The sequence below is a fragment of the Electrona antarctica genome, assembly GCF_951216825.1.
Source record: "Electrona antarctica genome assembly, chromosome: 19".
In the NCBI taxonomy this organism is placed as follows: domain Eukaryota; kingdom Metazoa; phylum Chordata; class Actinopteri; order Myctophiformes; family Myctophidae; genus Electrona; species Electrona antarctica.
The window spans coordinates 12,617,927-12,639,670 of NC_136800.1; the positions used below are offsets into that span (position 1 = coordinate 12,617,927).

Here is a 21,744-nt window from a genome sequence, read left to right on the forward strand (position 1 = left end):
CACGGCAGATTTACAAATCCCAAGATGGCTCTAGTCTAAGAGCTGCACTCCAAAGCGTTTGAAGCCAATTATTACACATGTTGGTGCTGGTGGTGTAGCCCCAATAAATACAACATGAAAATACATATATATCCCCGCTATTCTTCGGAGAATAATTTATTTCCATGTTTAGTATGCTGAAATAATAGGAGGTAATGAAAAAGCAAGCTGGAAAGTATAGTCAAAATAAGTTTAAAGACCTTGAGAGTTTTGTTTTTTCCAGACACTTTGGGTGAGACAGATTGGCGTTGGTGGTGTTAATGAGAATTCTAAACAGACCGTTTGACGTAACAGGATATATGTTAGAAAATAACAACTCTACTGCTATAATAGCAGTAGAGTTGTTATTTTCTACCCTTTAATCCATTGAGACCTGGAACGCATCCATGTCACGTTAGCGTTTAACCACATTAACCATTTACCCATTTTGGGCGGGAACCCCTTTTGGTGTTTTAAACATTATGTTATAATTTAGCTATTGAAAAATAGCAGATCTACAAGCTCATAGCGCGCCACCGAGTGGCGCGCTATGAACTTGTAGGTCTGCTATTTTTGAAAAATCGTTAAAATGTGCCTCAAATCTTTCCGAAAATTGTCATGATTTAGAAAACTTTTTTTTTTTTAATTTCGACGTCAGGCCTGAATGGGTTAATAGCAGTGCTATTAAAGGGTAGCACATTATAGATTCAAGACTTAGAAAAGCATACAATCAACCAGTCTCTCTGAAATCAATAGTCTTTTTATTTAACAATAAAAATATACACCAGGGAAAATAATTTCCGTTTCCTGCATCTTCTCGATTTCTTTTTCACAAATGTATTCATTTTCTTTCCACTGACTTGAGCCCATGTGCAAAGAAATGCATACAGATTTTTTTTTAAACTCCCAAACCAATTTACAGATGCACATAATTCATTTGTCAGGATCAAGAGAGAAAGACAGAGAGAGTGGAAAGAGATTGAAAAAGACGTCATGTTTTTCCGCTGTCAGAGTTTTGCAGCTGGCAGAGAGCTTGGAGCCCTCATTTGTTGTCTTGCCACTCATGGTGGCAATTCACCAAGTGTCCCCTCGTGTCACTGTCTGTCTGGCTGTCGATAATGTCTGCTCACCACTAGCCTTGTGACTGCCCTGTAGTAGATATCTGCCAACACCGTAATGGGGCCGTTTCACTTGCATGAGTCGAGCCTAGTGCCAGACACAGAGATAGCTTTCAATGGAGATCAATGCCAGACTTTTAACAGAGGTCATCAATGATGGCAGTGTTGCATCTATAGGCTTAGCCCATACTCATGGAACTGGCCATAGGGGGTCTGTAAAAATGTATGTTCAATTTAGTCCATACATGGGAAGTTGGGGCCCTGAGGCTTCTATACTTGGACCCCTCCCATTTCCTCCTCCCTAAAAGCTCATCATTTGTGGACTTGAGATTTGTTGTGAACTTGACTGTAGATCTGCTATTGTTGCTGAACGTTCGCCTATTATGACGTGCCCAGAATAGGGCGCTAGGGTTCATGGGGTTTAGCTCCTGTGGCCCTTATGAGCATGCAAATCTGTCAGGAAAAATAAATAATTGGTAAAGGAACAGCATACAACATTAAGGGGGAAAGGCCTGGAGGCTTCTTTGGCCTGATAATGTCACTAGCTTTCTGAGACTCTCTCTTGCCTCTCTCCCTGGCCAACCCACTTTGCAGCTGAGACCTGAGGCCAGCTGTTTTCTCAGTGGTTCATTCTAAAAACAAAAACAAAAAAAACTGCAATTTCCATTTGCAGAAGATAAATTGATGACGATCTGAACTTTGTGGCACAAGCTTTTGCACCTCCCAAACTGCTGTCCCAGTGTGTCCTTCAAAGCTTGCAGGTTAAGCTGGATCCGACACATGAGGGCTGGGCAATGGCACCGTGACATCACATTTCTAGCAGAACTTCAATTATAAAAGTGAGTAATGTCGCGAGTGGATTAGTGGAATACATTTGGATGTGACCAGCTCAAACATTTCAATTGAAACATCAAACAAGTACACAGTAAAATCCTCAGTGTTCATTTAACTCCAAAGAGTGTACAAATGGAACCAAATGGACCCAAAAGGGAATAATGAGAAACCAAAAGTTCCAAAGTTTTGGTCACCGCACATTTTGTTGTCCCACACTTTTGCAACAGCATATCTCCAGAAAACACCTTGGTTGTTCCTTGGTTGTTCTCCAAAATGGTCATTGAACCAGTATGTTTGTGTATGCGTATTTCACAATAATGGCTTTTCTCATTCTCTGACTTCACTTTATGCCCCAGCTGACATCCATGGTGAGCATCCAAGTGACAAGCAATACGATCAGTTCGGGGACTCAATGGCACAAACAATCAATTTACTCAACCCGGCTTAGTGGGGGAAGGAAAAAAACCCACTTCCTACTTAGGACTCAGGGTTGGTTGGTAGAGTGAGACACTCTCCATAAAGTCGTTCCAGAGTTTGGCTCTCCAGTTCCCAGTCTTGGACGGGGTCGGTCAGTCCCAGAGAGCTGACCGATCCGGCTATGGAGCCCCGGCCTTCATAGGCGTAAGTCTGCAGCGAATCGTACGGTGGACCCCGCGTGTCCGTGTCCGCCTCCGCCACCTTCCTCCGAATCACCCGCTGAATGACCTCCTGGCTGTCCGGCGCCAGACAGGGCGCAGACTGACTGACGTCCCGGGGAACACAGCCGATCATGAGCCACGCGGGCTCCAGCTCTGGGCTGTACTCCCCGTAGTCCTCCTTTCCTCTCTTCTTCTTCCTCACCACCACCATGTCCCCCCCGTCGTCCTCGTCCTCCTCCTCCAGCTCGTTGTCCTGTCTACACTGGCGCTGCCGCGGGCGGCCGTGGTAGGTGTGGAACTTCCGTGTCCGCTCGGATGCCGCCGGGTTCCGCAGCGTGGCGATGTCAAAGGCCTCCGTGTCCTCCTCGCCGCCTCCCTCGTCGTCGTAGGTCACCACGTTCTCCCTGACGTCCTCCTCGGACAGGATCAGCGGCTCCTTGCTGGTCTTCTTGCTGCGGAGCTGAGCGAATAGCATCACTATGGCTGAAGAGAGAGGGACAGCAGAGAGGAACGGGGGGGGGGGGGGGGTCAGAGAGGAGGATAGAGTGACAAGGAAGGAAACAATAGTCAGAACAATACAGCGAGTGGTAGAGTGGAGCGGGGTATGACGTTATGAGAGTGGGAACAATGTGAATGAGATATGCAGATAGGCCGAAGATAGAAGAAACGCAGAGATACGTTGCTTTCATCAGTGAAATAAGACTGTGATTGTTTGCGTTATGATTCATTGTGATAGGAAGTGAGCAATTATTGAACTATACCGTAGCTGAACTGATACAGCACATTACGTCTCTATCCATGGTGCTTTCTTCATTCCAAACTATATAACACCTTTTGTAGAGTGCCCTCTATCTCACTGAGCAGTTGAGACGAATGACAGTCTAAGTCCATAATGTATTCTGACCCCTCCCCAAAAAGGCCTAGCTGTCCTGACCCCTTAGTGTGGACTGTAATTCGTCTCAACTGCTCGCAATCATATGTTCCTCAGAGACTGTATATCATACACTAGTTTTATTTATTATTTACAGACGTGTCATAAGGCCATCCGTGCCACTGCACACTGCATTAACATTATATTAATGCAAATCTTTGGGGAAGACGTTTTCACAAGAACCTTGGCATTTTGCCTACAAGAGTAAAAACTTGGGGCGGCAGAGAGTGTGTTAGTCACATTCATGTTTCAATAACTGGATAAAACTAGTATGACTGAGTTAAATATTTCACTAGCATTTATCTGTTGATTTGATTGGCTAGTTATTGTTTTATTCCTAAACCTCACCTCTGTACCATGTGTGTATCTCTACCAAGAATACATCAACGAGGTAGGCAGACGAGGGAAATATTCTATGGAGCCAATATAACATTCTATAATTCAGTTTTCTTTTTTTCTTTATCCCACGATTTTGTAACCCATTTTTCACCCCTGTGTCAAGTATCTAATGTGATCCCCATGTCCCCATATATGGGGGACATGGGGAGAGCAACGGACTTGAACTCATGCTTCCTTCATGCCTGACTCAGGCAGCCTGAGTGTCCAAGTTGCTCCTTTACACCTGACAGGGGGGAGTTTCCCTGGTTGGACGTAGCGCGTGGAAGGAACACGTTATTCCAACCAGTTCCTTTCCCCTCCATCAGGCGCCCCGGCTGGCCAGGGGGAGGCAGATTAGAGACCAGGATTACTGCATGTTTTTTGTGAGGGTACCTACCCTAGAGGACACGGGGAGAACATGCAAGCTCCACACAGAAGGGCCCTTTTCGCCTACCCACACACGCCGCCAGCACCCACAGCGTCCCGAGCGGGAATCGAACCCAGGACCTTCTAGCTGTGAGGGCGACAGCACTACCAACTGTGCCACCGTGCCCCCCTATAATTCAGTTTTCAATGACTACAGCCAACATGAATTCACTTCCCATCACCATTAGCATCATCACCATAACTACAGTATCATACAATGGTCATGGAAATGCCATTACATTGAAATGATCAAAAGGGTTTTGTGATGTGGTGTGCATGTAAGGCCAACTTGCACAGGGAACATTCTTCGTTTTACTTTTTATCTATAGTTTATATTTTGTAATACAACTACAATATACATTAATAACAGGAGAGTTTATCTGATAATCTAGAGTGGAGATGATTTCTCCATTCTGTCTGACCCTCACTCCGTTTCCCACTTGCTTTGTATTCACCTCTCTCCTCCCACAGACCACTACGCACACCTTTATTACTCACATTCACTTCATATAAGGCAACACAGAGACATGAAGGGAAATAAATAAAATCAAAAGTATCCTTTGCACAAGGGAGCGGTAGAGTTGTCAGAAAGTTTTTGCTGTTGTTTTTTTCCTTGCTAAACGCTTGACAGCATCGTACACAAAGCATCCATGAATTCATCAGTACAAGCCTCGTCTACAGTACAAGCGTCTAGTTGAATGACGGTCCTACACGAGGTGTATTTTAGCGTTAGCAGTCTTTAGACCAAACAGTGTACACAGATATACACATACACATCTTCCCTACTAAATGAATGCATTTCATCGCACCAAATTAGCTACATGGTGTGTGCGTGCGATGCATGTACAGTATGTAGCCTATGTATGTAGCCTATGTATGTTTGTATGTATGTATGTATGTATGTGTGTGTGTGTGTGTGTGTGTGTGTGTGTGTGTGTGTGTGTGTGTGTGTGTGTGTGTGTGTGTGTGTGTGTAGCACTTCAGCTGTCCTTGGTCAAGCTGATCAAAGCATCACTATTAATAATATACAGAGGGTCACAGCACTATACTTATTAATTATTAATTAAATTATATATATATTTTTTCCCCTTTTTTTTCATCTATGTGTCCTTGCAAGACAAGCATGGGGATTGGGGACAATTGGTCCTTGTGTACAGGGACATAACAATTGGAAAAACCAGGCCGCCTACAGTATGAGTATATATAGTCCTATATATCTCTAGCTGTACTTACCAAGCAGTATGATGATACACAGCAGAATGGCTACAAAGGCCCCTGTGCTGAGGCCTGCTGATGACAGGAACGCCTGGGCACGGCACACGTTGCCGCCACTGCGCCCCCTGCCGTTTCGCTCACAGACACACACCCGCAGCGTGAGAGTGGCCGTGCTGCTGAGTGGGGGCTCGCCACCATCGCCCACTACCACCGGCAGCTGGAAGACCTCGCGGTCCCCATCCTGACTGAACACTCCTCTGCGATAGGACAGGATGCTGGCTGTGTTATCTAGAGGAGGACAAAATAGACGCAGGGACACAAAGTCTTATTGACATGCATAGTAACAATGCAATTGTACTGTGATGCGAATTTACAGTATGGACATGGCCATATATATAAAGAGGGTGTAAGTGATAAGTAAATATCCGCAATCATTGCTATAGACTAGTGGTTGTTCAACGACAGGGATCTCCCGGTTTCTCCAAAATTAGAAGGAAACACATTGCCTAGTTTTGGGATACCATTTCTATCCGTCGGACCCTAGAGTCTATGCTGTTCCTTACCCCCAACTGCAAATTGGCCAAAGGGTGGCGCTAGGGGTAAGTCATGGGGTCATTACAATCAGTAGGGGTAATCCTGAAATCTTTCTGATAGATATGCAATATCATCTGTTAAAAAGTTGATATTTTGGCTGGGGGGCGGGGGATCCGGGGGCCTCTGGCCAGTCACTTGGTGGCGGGCTGGGGGTCACCGGAGCTTCTGTCTCCTCGGGGTGCGAGCAGGGGCTGGATGCAGGCCGGGCTTGTGACAATTAATGTTGTATATCTGCTGTACATTATGAGTCATGTCTCCTGCTGTTCCCTGCCTTGCCTTGTACTGTTTGGAAAATGCTGTGTTTTTGAAGTTTGTCAAGCTGTTTTTCTGTTTGTCTCCGTTTTTGTTATGTATTTTTGTTTTCTTGCATTCACATGTTTGATTTCTGTTACATTTTTTTTGAAAAGAAAAAAGTTGATATTTTGGGCTGAGGGTGGTGCTAGAAGAAAGGTCATGGGTCACTCAAATAGTTTGGGTTTCTGCATGTACTTAGCAAGGTTCATGGCAATGTGCCCATTAGATGTTGAAATAATGATAACTTGTGTGCAAGTAGAAGGTTTGGCCTAAGGGTGGTGCTAGGGGAGAGATGTATGCTGTCCTCACATCCGTTTCCATACTGCCTGTTCCATCACTCCCTTCACAAATCACCTCTGCTCTCGTCTCATGCTGTTCCCTCTATTAGCGAAGGGACTGTTAACACATATCATGGCCCACTTGAAGCTTTATTAGCATAGCCCTCAGAAACATCACCAGCACCACTTCTGCAGTGGTGATCTTCCTGCCAACACAGGCGCCCACAGCGAATAACGGCTATTGTGTCTGTCTGTCTGTCTGTCTGTGCGTGCGTGCGTGCGTGCGTGCGTGCGTGCGTGCGTGCGTGCGAGAGAGAGACTAGTATTAATTGGTGTGTGGGTGTAAGGGTGTGTGCATGGGTTCGGGTGGGTGCGTTATGTGTGGGTGCGTTATGCAAATGTGTGCGCGAGAGGGCCAGGGGAGGAGAGACGAGACGTACTGTAGAATGGAGAGACTAGCTATAGAAAGTGCCACCGACGGACAAACAGCAGACAGACAGACAGGCAGGCAGACAGACAGACAGACAGACAGACAGACAGACAGACAGACAGACAGACAGACAGACAGACAGACAGACAGACAGACAGACAGACAGGCAGGCAGGCAGGCAGACAGAAAGACAGACAGAATGACAGATGGCGTGCAGGGTTCTGAGCCAGCTATCAGTATGCACAACCACAGCCTACATCTTCACAGTGCACATTCCACTTGGCCTGAGGAGCTCGCAGCCATGAGGAAGCACATCAACTGAGACGCTAGCAGACAGTCATGTGCATGCGTATAGATAGGCTACATGTGTTCATAAATGGTTTGTTTGTTGTTTGAGTGTGTGTGTGTGTGTGTGTGTGTGTGTGTGTGTGTGTGTGTGTGTGTGTGTGTGTGTGTGTGTGTGTGTTTGTGTGCGCGCGCGCGCTCATATTTATTTGCACACATAGTTAATTGCGTGTGAGTGTGCAAGTGCTTGCAGGTGTATGCGTGACTGTGCGTGGGTGTGTGTATTTTATCAATGTATTCTGGCACTGCCTGGGGGACTCGGCACAGAGGATATATTCATTTACATACAGCTCTTATTGACATGCACACAACCCCCTCAGGCATTTCAGTGCGCGTACACATGCGCGCGCACGCACACAGTGACATGGAACTGTACACACACACACACACACACACACACACACACACACACACACACACACACACACACACACACACACACACACACACACACACACACACACACACACACACACACACACACACACACACACACACACACACACAAGCTACAACTCTAGATGAATTACTCTTCTCGCCCACAGAAGGAGGTAAGCAGGTAAACAAAGCTTGAACTCCAGCAAAGACACCTTTTCTTTTGTCTCCGTATACGTGCACGGCTTTCTTCCTCACTCTGTTAATTTATTTATTATCTTTCTCGCACATTTTGCTCAGTGCCTCAGTACTGTTACCCTCTCCTCCACACTTAATTGTGAATTTCCTGTTTGCATCTGAGGAATATATGCTGCAAACGTTGCATCCACCGCCGGTGAAAGGTGATATCTATACAGGTCTTGTTGATTAAGCATGTAATGATGCAACGTTGTGTAACTGACGGCGAAGATGGTGAAAGATTCTTTGTTGGGCAGTTTAACATTGTCCCTGATAGGGTGTATAGTGAGGTCCCCACTCCCCACCGTGTTGGCATAATGAAATGGAACTGTACCACTGACCTTATGCATAGCAGTGACATAGAACTGTACCACTGACCTTACGCATAGCAGTGACATAGAACTGTACCACTGACCTTATGCATAGCAGTGACATGGAACTGTACCACTGACCTTATGCATAGCAGTGACATGGAACTGTACCACTGACCTTATGCATAGCAGTGACATGGAACTGTACCACTGACCTTATGCATAGCAGTGACATAGAACTGTACCACTGACCTTATGCATAGCAGTGACATGGAACTGTACCACTGACCTTATGCATAGCAGTGACATGGAACTGTACCACTGACCTTATGCATAGCAGTGACATGGAACTGTACCACTGACCTTATGCATAGCAGTGACATGGAACTGTACCACTGACCTTATGCATAGCAGTGACATGGAACTGTACCACTGACCTTATGCATAGCAGTGACATGGAACTGTACCACTGACCTTATGCATAGCAGTGACATGGAACTGTACCACTGACCTTATGCATAGCAGTGACATGGAACTGTACCACTGACCTTATGCATAGCAGTGACATGGAACTGTACCACTGACCTTATGCATAGCAGTGACATGGAACTGTACCACTGCCCTTATGCATAGCAGTGACATGGAACTGTACCACTGACCTTATGCATAGCAGTGACATGGAACTGTACCACTGACCTTATGCATAGCAGTGACATGGAACTGTACCACTGACCTTATGCATAGCAGTGACATGGAACTGTACCACTGACCTTATGCATAGCAGTGACATGGAACTGTACCACTGACCTTATGCATAGCAGTGACATGGAACTGTACCACTGACCTTATGCATAGCAGTGACATGGAACTGTACCACTGACCTTATGCATAGCAGTGACATGGAACTGTACCACTGACCTTATGCATAGCAGTGACATGGAACTGTACCACTGACCTTATGCATAGCAGTGACATGGAACTGTACCACTGACCTTATGCATAGCAGTGACATGGAACTGTACCACTGACCTTATGCATAGCAGTGACATGGAACTGTACCACTGACCTTATGCATAGCAGTGACATGGAACTGTACCACTGACCTTATGCATAGCAGTGACATGGAACTGTACCACTGACCTTATGCATAGCAGTGACATGGAACTGTACCACTGACCTTATGCATAGCAGTGACATGGAACTGTACCACTGACCTTATGCATAGCAGTGACATGGAACTGTACCACTGACCTTATGCATAGCAGTGACATGGAACTGTACCACTGACCTTATGCATAGCAGTGACATGATGTCTTACCATCAGAAGTGGGGGTTCTCATAAGCTTGTGAATTAATTGATTCTCAAACGTTTTCATGTCAAGGACCCCCAAATTAATATGCAGGCTATCTGAAAAATGTTGTGCCGGGGACACCCATGTAAGATTTCTGTTTCCAAACAATTTTTTGCACATCTACCAGCTCACAATGCGTTGTGAGCTTGAAGAACGGCTATTTTCAAATAGCTTATGTATAGGGTTAAAGTTGTTAATCATATTTTCATGCTATATTAATACATTTTATTGGGTAGCCCCTGGAACCACCTCAAGGACCCCACTTTGAGAACCACTGTGCTAATTTATATAAAGAAATTAAAATGTAGACAGACTGTCAATCTACAGTATGACAATGTATATAGGCCAACTATAGGCCAAAGTGCATTTGCTGCTGCTGAGTGAATGTGTGTGAGTGTGTGCATTATTTTCTATGGTGATGTAGAGCAGGGGTTCTCAACATTTTTGGCCGGGGACCCCCGGAAATGCTTTGGCAATGTCTCAGGACCCCCGCCCCCTCCCGACCCCCAATATAAATTGACTGCTACAATAACCTTAAACCATTTTGGGCGGGAACCCCTTTTGGTGTTTTAAGCATTGTTATAATTTAGCTATATCTACAAGCTCATAGCGCGCCACCGAGTGGCGCGCTACGAGCTTGTAGGTCTTTTTTTTGAAAATAATTTGGGGACCCCCTAAAATAATTTGGCGACCCCCCGAGGGGTCGCGACCCACGGGTTGAGAACCCCTGATGTAGAGCATACATGGGCAACTGACGGCCCCCGGCCATCACTTAATGCAGCCCGCAGGTTAATATCAGCATACTGATATATTATTGATTTCAGCTGTTACAATTCCAAACATGCAAACATGACCTACGTTTAATTACTTCAGTCTATATTAGTAGCTTAATGACTAGTATTACAATGTTATTGTCTTATTTATGTCCAATGCATTTGTATTTAGTTCATAAAGTCAATATAACTAGGCTATAAGTAAATGCATTTGAAATTAAATACAATTTTACTTTTCAGGATTCCAATTCAAAAATAGGCAAAAATAATTCAGGATTTTAATTGAAAGATAGCAAAAATAGCTGATCGACAAGCTCAAAACGCGTCGCACTGAGACACATTTTTGCTGGGACAGTAATATGCAACGTGGAGTGAGTGTGGAAATATAGTGGCCCTCTCCATCGTCAAAGTTGCCCAGCCCCATTATGTACAGTGATTCAGCGAGCCAGGGGCATTCACCATTACAGTGCAGCAGTTACTAATTGATATAGAAAAGAAAAGAGGCCTGGGCCGTGGCTCAGCGGTCCAGGCACCTTGGCTGGTAATCCAGTCTGGCATTAGGTTCGACTCCCGATCCTGACGGCCTTTACTGCATGTCATCCCCCCATCTCTCTCCCCATTTGCTGTCAGCCTACTGTCTGTCCCTCCATAAAAAATATATAAAATAAAGGCGAAAGCCACACAAAAAAAATAAAATAAAATAAACTCTTTAAGCATCTGCATGTAAGCAGGTTTTGAAAGCTTCCATTATTCCCTTGCCTAGGAAGAAAGAGAGAGAGAGAGAGAGAGAGAGGAGAGAGAGAGAGAGAGAGAGAGAGAGAGAGAGAGAGAGAGAGAGAGAGAGAGAGAGAGACAGAGACAGAGACAGAGAGAGGTGGGAAGTAAAGAAATGAAGGGCATGGTTAAAAGCAGGTATATGGCTGGACCTTGCAGAACACATGGTTGTAAGCACAGGACACACACGCACGCGTGCACACACACATCCACGCACCCCGCACACATACACACACACACACTTCCCAGCCTTCATGCAGCAAATTGGAAGGATGGAGAGCTCAAGGAGAGGAGAAAAGGGAGGAATAGCGCGACAGAGTGCGAAAATTGGCTTTTGAAAAGGAGTTAGAGAGATGGAGAAAGGACCATAATAGCTCTGTCTATCTCTTTGGTATATATACTGTACACCCGTGTCCGCCCACAGCGATGTTGCGCTGTGTTGGTCTAATGAGTAAAAAAGAATCATAATACCATCTCAGAACACAGGAGGACAGGAGGACTGTAGGGGGGGGGGGGGGAGAGAGAGAGAGAGAGAGAGAGAGAGAGAGAGAGAGAGAGAGAGAGAGAGAGAGAGAGAGAGAGTACAAGAGGGGCGGGGGGGGGGTCAATTAAATGGGGGGAGGCATGTCTGGCTCAACATAAACAAGACTGTAATGATTTTTCTGCAAAGGAGGATTAGGAAGAAGTTAAAGAACACAGAGAGGGAACGGGTGAAGAGAGAGAGAGAGAAAGAGAGAGAGAGAGAGAGAGAGGGAGAGAGAGAGGGGGGGGGGTGGTTGATGGGCGAGTGACAGTGGTGGTGGTTAGAAACCACTCAAATGACTCTCCTGCAAAGAGAAAGCAGGGCAACAGTGACGAGACAAGAGAAGAGAAGTGGCGCTCCAGGCTTTGTTAGAAGCAGAGATAAAGTGCATTGGAGAGAGAGAGAGAGGAACATGGAAGGACAGACTGATACGGTGGTCTCCTGTACGACTCCACGCAGGACTGTCTGTGTACGTGTCTGTCTGTGGCGAGGTTGAGAGCGGGGTGAAGGGAGAGAGAGAGAGAGAGAGAGAGAGAGAGAGAGAGAGAGAGAGAGAGAGAGAGAGAGAGAGATAGAGATAGAGATAGCAACCACAAAACAAGTTTGTTGGCAGAAATGCAGGGAGGATATTGTTGGGATAGAGAGAGAGCGGGATAAAGGAGCAGGGGAGAGCGGGATAAAGGAGCAGGGGATGGGAGAGGAGGATCAAACAAGAGAAGAAACGAGGGAATGGGACCAACGTAGAGGGAGCGAGGGAGAAGAGAACTCAAAGAGAAGGAGTGGAGTGGATAGAGCAGGCATATATTCTCTTGAAGACGACATCACATTTTTTAGGGAACTTCTGAAATGCTGGAAAACAAAACAAAAGGTGAATAGAGTGCATGTCCCATCTGCTGGGCTGACGCGAACTGCCTAAAGGTAGAACATAGCTCACAGAACTATAATTGGATAGAAGTGACATGTCTACTCATATCAACATTGCATGGGCATGCAGGGTGGCATGCAGTTACTTTTTTATTTCATATTTTTAAATCTGACCAATGACGGGTGGTATTATACGCCCTTCATCCATCCGTCCATTCATACTTTTGTGTCATCTCCCTACGGCCTTTGTTTGGGATCCAATTTGAAAGAAGATCCGTACAACTGTTCACTACCAAGACAGCTTTTAACGAGTTCACATTTCAGCATGCCGTGCCCAAGGTTGTTCCTATATATAAAAACATTATCCGCTCCCTGCTGCCTTCATTTGGTTCAGCTCTGATTTCAATGGAGCTTCAGAAGCATTTCAGCATTCCACGAGTATCGGGTCAAGGTTATTGCAGCCATAGTTGACGGTGCTCTTGTTACGTGTACTGCTGGGCGAGCATCTATTATTTCCAGGTGAGGATATGAGACTTGCCTTCTTATCTTATATTGTCTTATGAAAGTTCTGCAGGAAATAACTAAAACACACCTCTCCAATGTTGTTCATAGCTGCTTGTTATTGCCACAAAATGTTATAATATCAGTAAGGTTTAGCTATAAGGTGTGCAGGCGGTTTTCATTAAGGTTGAAAATAAAACTCAACCTATAATGACCACTCACTGTCTTTTAACTGATTTTGGAAACTGGAGTAGATCATCAGAATTTCATATGATTTGTCTTGTGACTTGCTCCACTGGATTGATTTCCACCACTGTGACTTAATTGGGACTTGCTTGAGACTTACTTGCACATGTGTGACTTACTCCCACTTCTGCTCAAAAAAGCAGGCTTTGCAACCTTGGAAAAGGTGCCAACGTTATGCTAAATATATGTTGATTGTATTTTGTTACTCAGTGATTACAGTATAACTGTTTATATTGTCACATACACACATACAAGGTTCCAAGGTCTGTGTCAAACAGTCAGAGAAGTTGAGCCGCTGCCTTCAGAGAAGCTGGAATTGATGAAGCGGAAAACGTCATGCTGAGTTTATAATGAGTCTATAATAACGATAATGTTAGTGTTACGCCTCCTAACCTTTTCCCACTTAATTTGGTTACATAGTTCATATTGTGTTATTTAATTTGCATAATGGTTAAAAGCTGTTAATGGGGCATGCAAACCTCGCACCTTTGGTATGCAAATTCGGGGGGTGCGCCATTTTGAATGTGATAAGTCACTATACCTGGCCAACAGATAGGCATATAGCAGAACAACAATAGTGCATCAAAAGTATTAAGCCAACAATGTTACGAGCAAGCTTCAAAAACATTTGAAAGTATCTTTTATTTGAAAACAAGGCACATTTAAATGTTACTGTACATAAAAAAGGAACACGCCCTAATATATATTATATAAAACTACAGCTAGAGCATAACCTCATTGTCTGTTATGCTATATGCAGAAGGGTAAAAAAGCAGCAGGTTCAATTATCATAGCACATGGATTCTGAGATGTGCACACCATAGGCTATTAAGATCTTAATAATAACCAATTAACATTTTAACTATGTTGCTTTTCTGTGCTAATTATGTGTAAAAGAGTCAAAGACTGAACTCTCTAACAAGCAAACGCAAGGCTTGGAAGTCCGATCAGTGTGTGTGTGTGTGTGTGTGTGTGTGTGTGTGTGTGTGTGTAAAAAACATAACTCTATGGTAAAACACGGCTCATTAAAAGAACGCGCGAGATGTGCGTTGGCAATGTTTACAACTTTAGTTTGGACGAGTGTAGTTGGATCCAGTCAATTCAGAGTTAAGCTCGGCTATAGATGGCTAACAACAAAGTTTGCCTGATGATTAGTCACTCTTGTGGTGTTTTACCCTCTCCCCCTTCCATAAGGATATGTCCGCGTGGGGTCCGCATCGGTCGGAGATATTAAATAATTAAATGACCGCGTGGTTGTTTGACACTGACGGACAAATGGAGCAGCAGGTAGGAAACAGGTGGCTACTGCCTGAGGCTGATCGGCCCGTAACGCAAACGTATAACGTGTGTGTGAGATATGAGAGAGAGAGAGAGAATAGTTATATACCATAATATAGCGAGAGAGAGAGAGAGAGAGGGGGGGAAGAGAGAGAGAGAGAGAGAGAGAGAGAGAGAGAGAGAGAGAAAGTCAGACTCAGAGGAGGCGGCCAGTGAGAGGAATGCGGTGAAACGTTACGTTAGTCCATTATCTATTGCAGGGGTTCTCAACGTTTTTGGCCGGGGACCCCCGGAAATGCTTTGGCAATGTCTCGGGACCCCCGCCCCGCCCCCTCCCAACCCCCAATATAAATTGACTGCTACAATAACCTTAAACCATTTTGGGCGGGAACCCCTTTTGGTGTTTTAAGCATTGTTATAATTTAGCTATTGAAAAATAGCAGATCTACAAGCTCATAGCGCGCCACCGAGTGGCGCGCTACGAGCTTGTAGGTCTGCTATTTTTTTTTTAAATAATTTGGGGACCCCCTAAAATAATTTGGCGACCCCCCGAGGGGTCGCGACCCACGGGTTGAGAACCCCTGATCTATTGTATCCCCTTTATTCTGACCTTGTTTATGGTGAGAAGCCTACTTGTTGTATTTCACAAGTAGCCTACTCAAGTATAGGCTTAATAAATCCCATTTTGGCAAACTGAAAGAGCTCTAGCACTTTGTACTAAACACTCAAACACCAACTTTATACACTTGATGCAGATCTAATATGTAGGCCATCACATCCAAGATGGCGCCAGTAGGCCGGTAGGCCTACCGTGACGTCAGCCTTGCATTCCCTATTTAGTAGGGGAGCCTATCAATCAAATTTTGATGCCCGTGATTTTGGAATGTTAATTTTTGGAGACAGGTATATCTTGATTCTTGGGGTTACCAGAATGCCAAAAAAACATGTCTCCAATTTTTTATGTCAGGTTTAGCATGTTTAATTAGCATAATTAGCTAATAAATTGTCAAAAACGGAAATGGCAATAACTTTGCTTCTAGGTAACTTATAAAGGTGATCTAAGAGTCTGAGTCCATGTTTGTGATGTCCAGAAATGCATCTGTTACCATTGTGAAGTCATACAAGCTTTCCTAATTAGCATAATTCCCATAAATTATGCAAAAACGAGGTGAACATCAGCAAATTGCTGCATGTTTTACTTTTAGTCAACTTTGAAAGCTTCTCACAGACTTCAAGTGTATGTTTACAACTCCAGGAATAATTATCATCCTATGAATAAATCATGCAACCTTTTGTCTATGTAATAATTATGTAATAATCACACCAAAACCAGAAATAGCTGTATTTCTTTGCTTTAAGTTAATTAATCTTACAGACAGTGTAAGTCTGTTTGCATGTCTAGAAAATATTAGAAGCGACCTCGCACTAAAGGGCTGGGCGAGTGCTGGTGCTTTGGAATGGGGGGTCAGATCAACATATCTGCCTGGGTCATGACAGACTGCTGGGCGAGTGCTGGTGCTTTGGCATGGGGGGTCAGATCAACATATGGAATGTATTCTGAACTGGCCATATATGGAGCGTGTCTTGAGTGTACAGGGTTTGATGAGGTCAGATCAACATATGGAATGTCAGAACAGGTCAGCTCCATATAGAGATCTAATTGAATTTTCGGGCCTGTTGAGAACTAATAACTTTGGGGCAGGCCCGTCCATAATTTCCTAAAGGCGACCTGCAGTCGCAAGAAAGAACAATATGGGAAATGGTCACAGAATTATCAGATTGTTTATTCTAATATTTACAGAAAGTTTTGAAAATTGAAGGGTCTCCATCTTCGTCGTCATCGTCAATCCCCAACAGATGTGCCTTGCTTACCACACACCTCTAATCATCTTCCCCACACATGCACATCTCAGAGCAGTTCAAATTTTAGATCGACAAGAACAATGTGATATGCACTGTGATTTCTTGCAGACACATTTGATCAGTTGGGTAATGGTGGCTGGCCCGTGGGTATCCCGTGTTGTGACTGGCACCAGTTGAGCTCCCTCAGCCTCCCATCCATATTCAGTTGCTGGTGGCATCTGTGGGTTAGGTACGTGCTGCGTCAGAACTGAGCCTTTTTGTAGCTCATAGTATATACAGTAGCAACTGCAGATACCACCTCCACAGGACACCTGTTTAGACCTGGCCAACAGGTTAAATTCCCTGGAGCTGTCTGATCAGCTCCAGAGACGGCATGGAACCCTGGTAAGGCTGAAGTCCTCGTTTTACCCAGTGCCTGCACTACTGGCTCCAGCGATGATACGTTTTTTGTTCCCCACACCGGTGATGAAATAGATGTCCTTGCACAGCTGATGGTACCGTCGTATTGTAAGAACAAAGACATCAGTGTCAGGGGACTCAATGTAGAGCTGTGTTGCCCCTCTTCGGACAGCATCCAGGCTGTGCAGGATTATCCTTGTGTCAGCCTCTTCCTGTACGCTGTGGAGATGTTTTACATCGATAGAGTTTGAGTGGACAGCCTGCTTTGACGTGATTATAAAAACATTGGGTTTCACCTGGAAGTGTTGGAGGGCTTTCTTAGCAAGATAAGACAGTCAGCTCATCTTTGGTGCTGATACCTGACAAGAACTGTTTTTCTGACACTTCCCTATCGGTGTGTTGTCTTCCACATGATAAGTGGTAGGGGCCCGGGGCTTTCCACCCTGGCGTCGGTCAAATACTACATGGATCTCACTATGTTCTTTGGTCTTCCTGTCCAGTGTGGCTATGGAGTGGTCAGCTTACTTATGTCTTGATCCATGGTGGCTTTCCCATTGCCTGTACCAATGCCATTCCATCTATGACAGTTACACTCTTAGCTGGAAGGGTACAACTGTCAAAAAAGATTGAAGCATTTGTTTGCCAGCTGTACGAGCCCGGTACAAATCCTGTGGATGTTGATGAGCTCAGGTGGAGGTTATTCACAAAGAAACAATTAGAAGCCGAGAAGCTGCCACCTACACAAGCAGCATTAAATCAAGCCATTACCCATGCATATTATCAGGCAATGGTATGGGATCAGGACCACGTACCTAACCCACAGATGCCACCAGAAACTAAAAATGGATGGGAGGCTGAAGGAGATCAACTGGTGCCAGTCACAACACGGGATACCCACGGCCCAGCCACCATTACCCAACTGATAAAATGTGTCTGCAAGAAATCACAGTGCATATCACATTGTTCTTATTGATCTCAAAATTTGAACTGCTCTGAGATGTGCATGTGTAGGGCCGATGATTAGAGGTGTGTGGTAATGTAAACAAGGCACATCTGTTGGGGATTGACGATGACGAAGACCCTTCAATTAAATGTGTTTTCAAAACTTTCTGTAAATATTAGAATAAAAATCATGTGATAATTCTGTGACCATTTCTCATATTGTTCTTTATTTTATGAGGGATATATATATATATATATATATATATATATATATATATATATATATATATATATATATATAAAGCTAATAATGGAAAGGTTGCATATCCTAGTTATGGAAAGAGAATATTTTCTAGACATGCAAACAGACTTACTATCTGTAAGATCACATTTATTAATTAACTTAAAGCAACGAAATATAGCTATTTCTGGTTTTGGTGTGATTATTACATAATTATTACATAGACAAAAGGTTGCATGATTTATTCATAGGATGATAATTATTCCTGGAGTTGTAAACATACACATGGAGTCTGTGAGAAGCTTTCAAAGTTGACTAAAAGTAAAACATGCAGCAATTTGCTGATGTTCACCTCGTTTTTGCATAATTTATGGGAATTATGCTAATTAGGAAAGCTTGTATGACTTCACAATGGTAACAGATGCATTTCTGGACATCACAAACATGGACTCAGACTCTTAGATCACCTTTATAAGTTACCTAGAAGCAAAGTTATTGCCATTTCCGTTTTTGACAATTTATTAGCTAATTATGCTAATTAAACATGCTAAACCTGACATAAAAAATTGGAGACATGTTTTTTTGGCATTCTGGTAACCCCAAGAATCAAGATATACCTGTCTCCAAAAATTAACATTCCAAAATCACGGAAAGTGATAGGCTCCCCTACTAATTGCATATTATTAATATTTACAGTTTAAAAAGACTTGATTGAGTTAAAAATAATTGATTTCATCTACCGTCTATATTGATTTCATTTGAATTGCGAGTTCTATTCTAACAAAGCGTTTACTAAAACTGCATGTCCCATGATGCTTTGAGACTAACGCCGGATGTCCGGGAAAAAAGGCCGGGTTTTCTTTTTTTGTGTTTTCAGTGGAGATTGAGCAATAATAGCAGCCAGTAGCCGAGAGAAAACCCGTATGCCAAGTGATACCAAAGATTCATTTTATGCACTATTCCTGTACTCCTTTTTTTCTTATATAAAAGCGAAACCTTATTCACATATCCCAACGTCCTGTTCAGTCTTTTTGAACGTAGTTAATCTACATATTGTACAACACAGTGGGTAGCAGCACGTTTTAGTGTCGCAGTGACATTCCTGTTCTCCAGCCTTCTTCCTCAACAGTGTGGTTTAACCATCACTGTAGTCTATACTGTAGTGAATGTTTGAGTCACTTCCCCTGGGCCAGAGTCAGGTGGTGCAGCAGCACAGCCAGCTTAAATGGGGAGAGGAGGGGATGGCGCTGGGGCAGAAAGGAAGGACACAGATGACAGAAATGAAAAAGCGAGGTACGATGGGAAGAGAGAGAGAGAGAGAGGAAGCCTGCCGGGAACAGAGGGGGAGAGAGAGAAAACAAGCAAAAGCCATTATGCTGTGTTAATATCTCCCCCAACCCCCACCCACCCCCACCTCAAGAAACACAGGAGAGGACTGTGAAAAAGGAGGGACGGAAATCGGAGGGGGGGAGTGAGGATGAGCGTCTGTAAACACAGGCTTAATGACACACTGTTGTCACAGAGGTGTACCTCACCGCGATCTGCCTAGGGGGATTTCAGGCTTGGCAGGGAGAGGACAGCAGAGGAGAGGGGAGGGGAGGAGGAGAGCGGAGAGGGGAGAGGGGAGGGGAGGCGTCAGAGAAATAGAAAGGAAGGGAAAGAAGGTGAGATGAAAGAGAAGATATAGCAGGAAGTGACTGCAGGGAGGTGAGGGAGATGGGCCACTAAAATGCCTTGTCATTTTGTCCGATTTTGAATGTAACCAATGAAAAAATAAGAAAGGAAAACCAAAACATGGCGAACGGGAAGCCAACGAGCCAACCGGGGCCCAGTGATGGATGGCAATCGCCACCCCAGCCTACAAAGTTTATGCTGAAAGTATAACACAAAAAGCCCCAGGCCCTTAATAATAATACTGATGATATACAATACAAAGCATACTGGAATACATCTCTGTAGAATCAACTCAGTGTGTCTCAAACAATAGGAACAAGGAGGACAGAAGAGGATGGAGACAAAAGAGACTGAGTTGATAGGGGAGAGAAAAACCGGGAACCATAGCAGAAGGAAGGCAGGAAGAGCATGCAGACTAGTGAGCTTAACCCCCTTATGGCCAGTGACGTATTATGCGTATTGATATCAATAAATCCATCATGGCCATTTGACGTATTGACGTAATCGTTTAATCCCCTGTAATCGGGAGCTTAATATAACAAAATGTAGCAACTTTTAGCTTGTTTGGCTAACGGCCGATGTAATCTACCTAAAACCGGCCGAAATCTGCTCGTGCACGGTCGATCACACACGTGTGTGTGATCGCGCATGCATCGCTGCGTAAAATGCGATATTTTGGGCTTGATTAGAGCTTAATTTGACTTAGTTATTAAAATAAACAATGATCGCTTAGCATTCCGGACATCTGATAGTGCTGCACCAGTCCAAACTAGTCCTGGATGTTGTGATTCCTTAAACCGGAAGTTTAAGGAATCATGTCCAATGGTCCAAATCGGCACAATGGTGACGCTACCGCCACCATCAGGACTGAGTGTCTACTATAGGATTGCCGTGTGAGAATGAAATGGAGTGTGTATATCACAGATTTTTCTATTGGCATTAAAATGACAAATTAAACATATGAATAGTGCAGGCAGAAGGCACAATCCACTGTTTAATTAGGCTGGCCATAAGCCAGTTAAGTACCCCGCCCAATTGGTCAGCTGACTGCCACATCAGCGAATGACGTGTGGGACTTGCACACACTTCTACACCCACATAGAAATTCAGCATGTTAACCCCTTGAGTATAGAATGCGCCTTTGAGCACGGCATGAACTCCCTCGAGTGTGACTGACTGAACTAACTCCGCAAGCTACGTGTCATATGAAGGGAGCAAAATAATAGGGAATGATGGGACACAGTGGCACTGGCCACTGAGTAAACCAGTGAATGGTTGAGAGTGTAGGCCTGCAGGTGTTATCCAAGATGGAAGACACCTTGTTTGGCGATATGAAAGGTTAGCGTTTGAACTATAAATTCATGTGTACTGTACACATTTTCATCTGGGTACATGTAGTGCTTCGTCAGATGTATGAACTACAGGTACACCTCTTTCTCATAATAACTCATTCAGTGAGGAACTGTGTGCATGTTCTTTACCCCTAAATGGTAAGATAAAGTCCCACAATTAACCTGTTAATAGGTTTGGAGCAATGCACCGTGGAAGAAATACAGACTTCAAAACAGAGGCCAACAAGCGGATTATTAGTACTGCCTACAAGGCAAGTGTCACAGCCGATGGAGGCAAGAGGACAGTACTTTTGCGTTATCCTTTTAGCTTTAATGTCTTACTGTACCATGTGCTGTTTATATTGCTGACTGATAAAGTATTCAATCAATCAATCAATCAATCAACCGTGGGCTCTCTCAAATGGCTGGTATCCTGGGCTCTCAGATAAACTTGAACGTTTATGCATCATTTATATTTTCCAACGCATGCTAAAAATAGCAGTTCTACAAGCTCACAACTGCAACAAACCATACATCAGGTTTCAGACAACTGGGAGCTGA

At 44.2% G+C, this 21,744-nt stretch overlaps 1 protein-coding gene across 2 annotated transcripts in view; it reads right to left on the bottom strand.

The window, feature by feature from the left end:
• Positions 1–773: 773 nt before the first annotated feature.
• Positions 774–21,744, bottom strand: part of LOC306912427 (cadherin-18-like) — a 199,910-nt gene continuing 178,939 nt past the window's right edge. For both annotated transcript variants that reach the window (XM_079488637.1, XM_079488638.1), the window contains exons 11-12: positions 5,577–5,846; positions 774–3,091 (exon numbers count right to left, since the gene is read on the bottom strand). In XM_079488637.1, the coding sequence (XP_079344763.1) occupies positions 2,448–3,091; positions 5,577–5,846 (914 nt within the window). In that variant the 3' untranslated portion in view covers positions 774–2,447. The remainder of the gene's footprint in view (positions 3,092–5,576; positions 5,847–21,744) is intronic.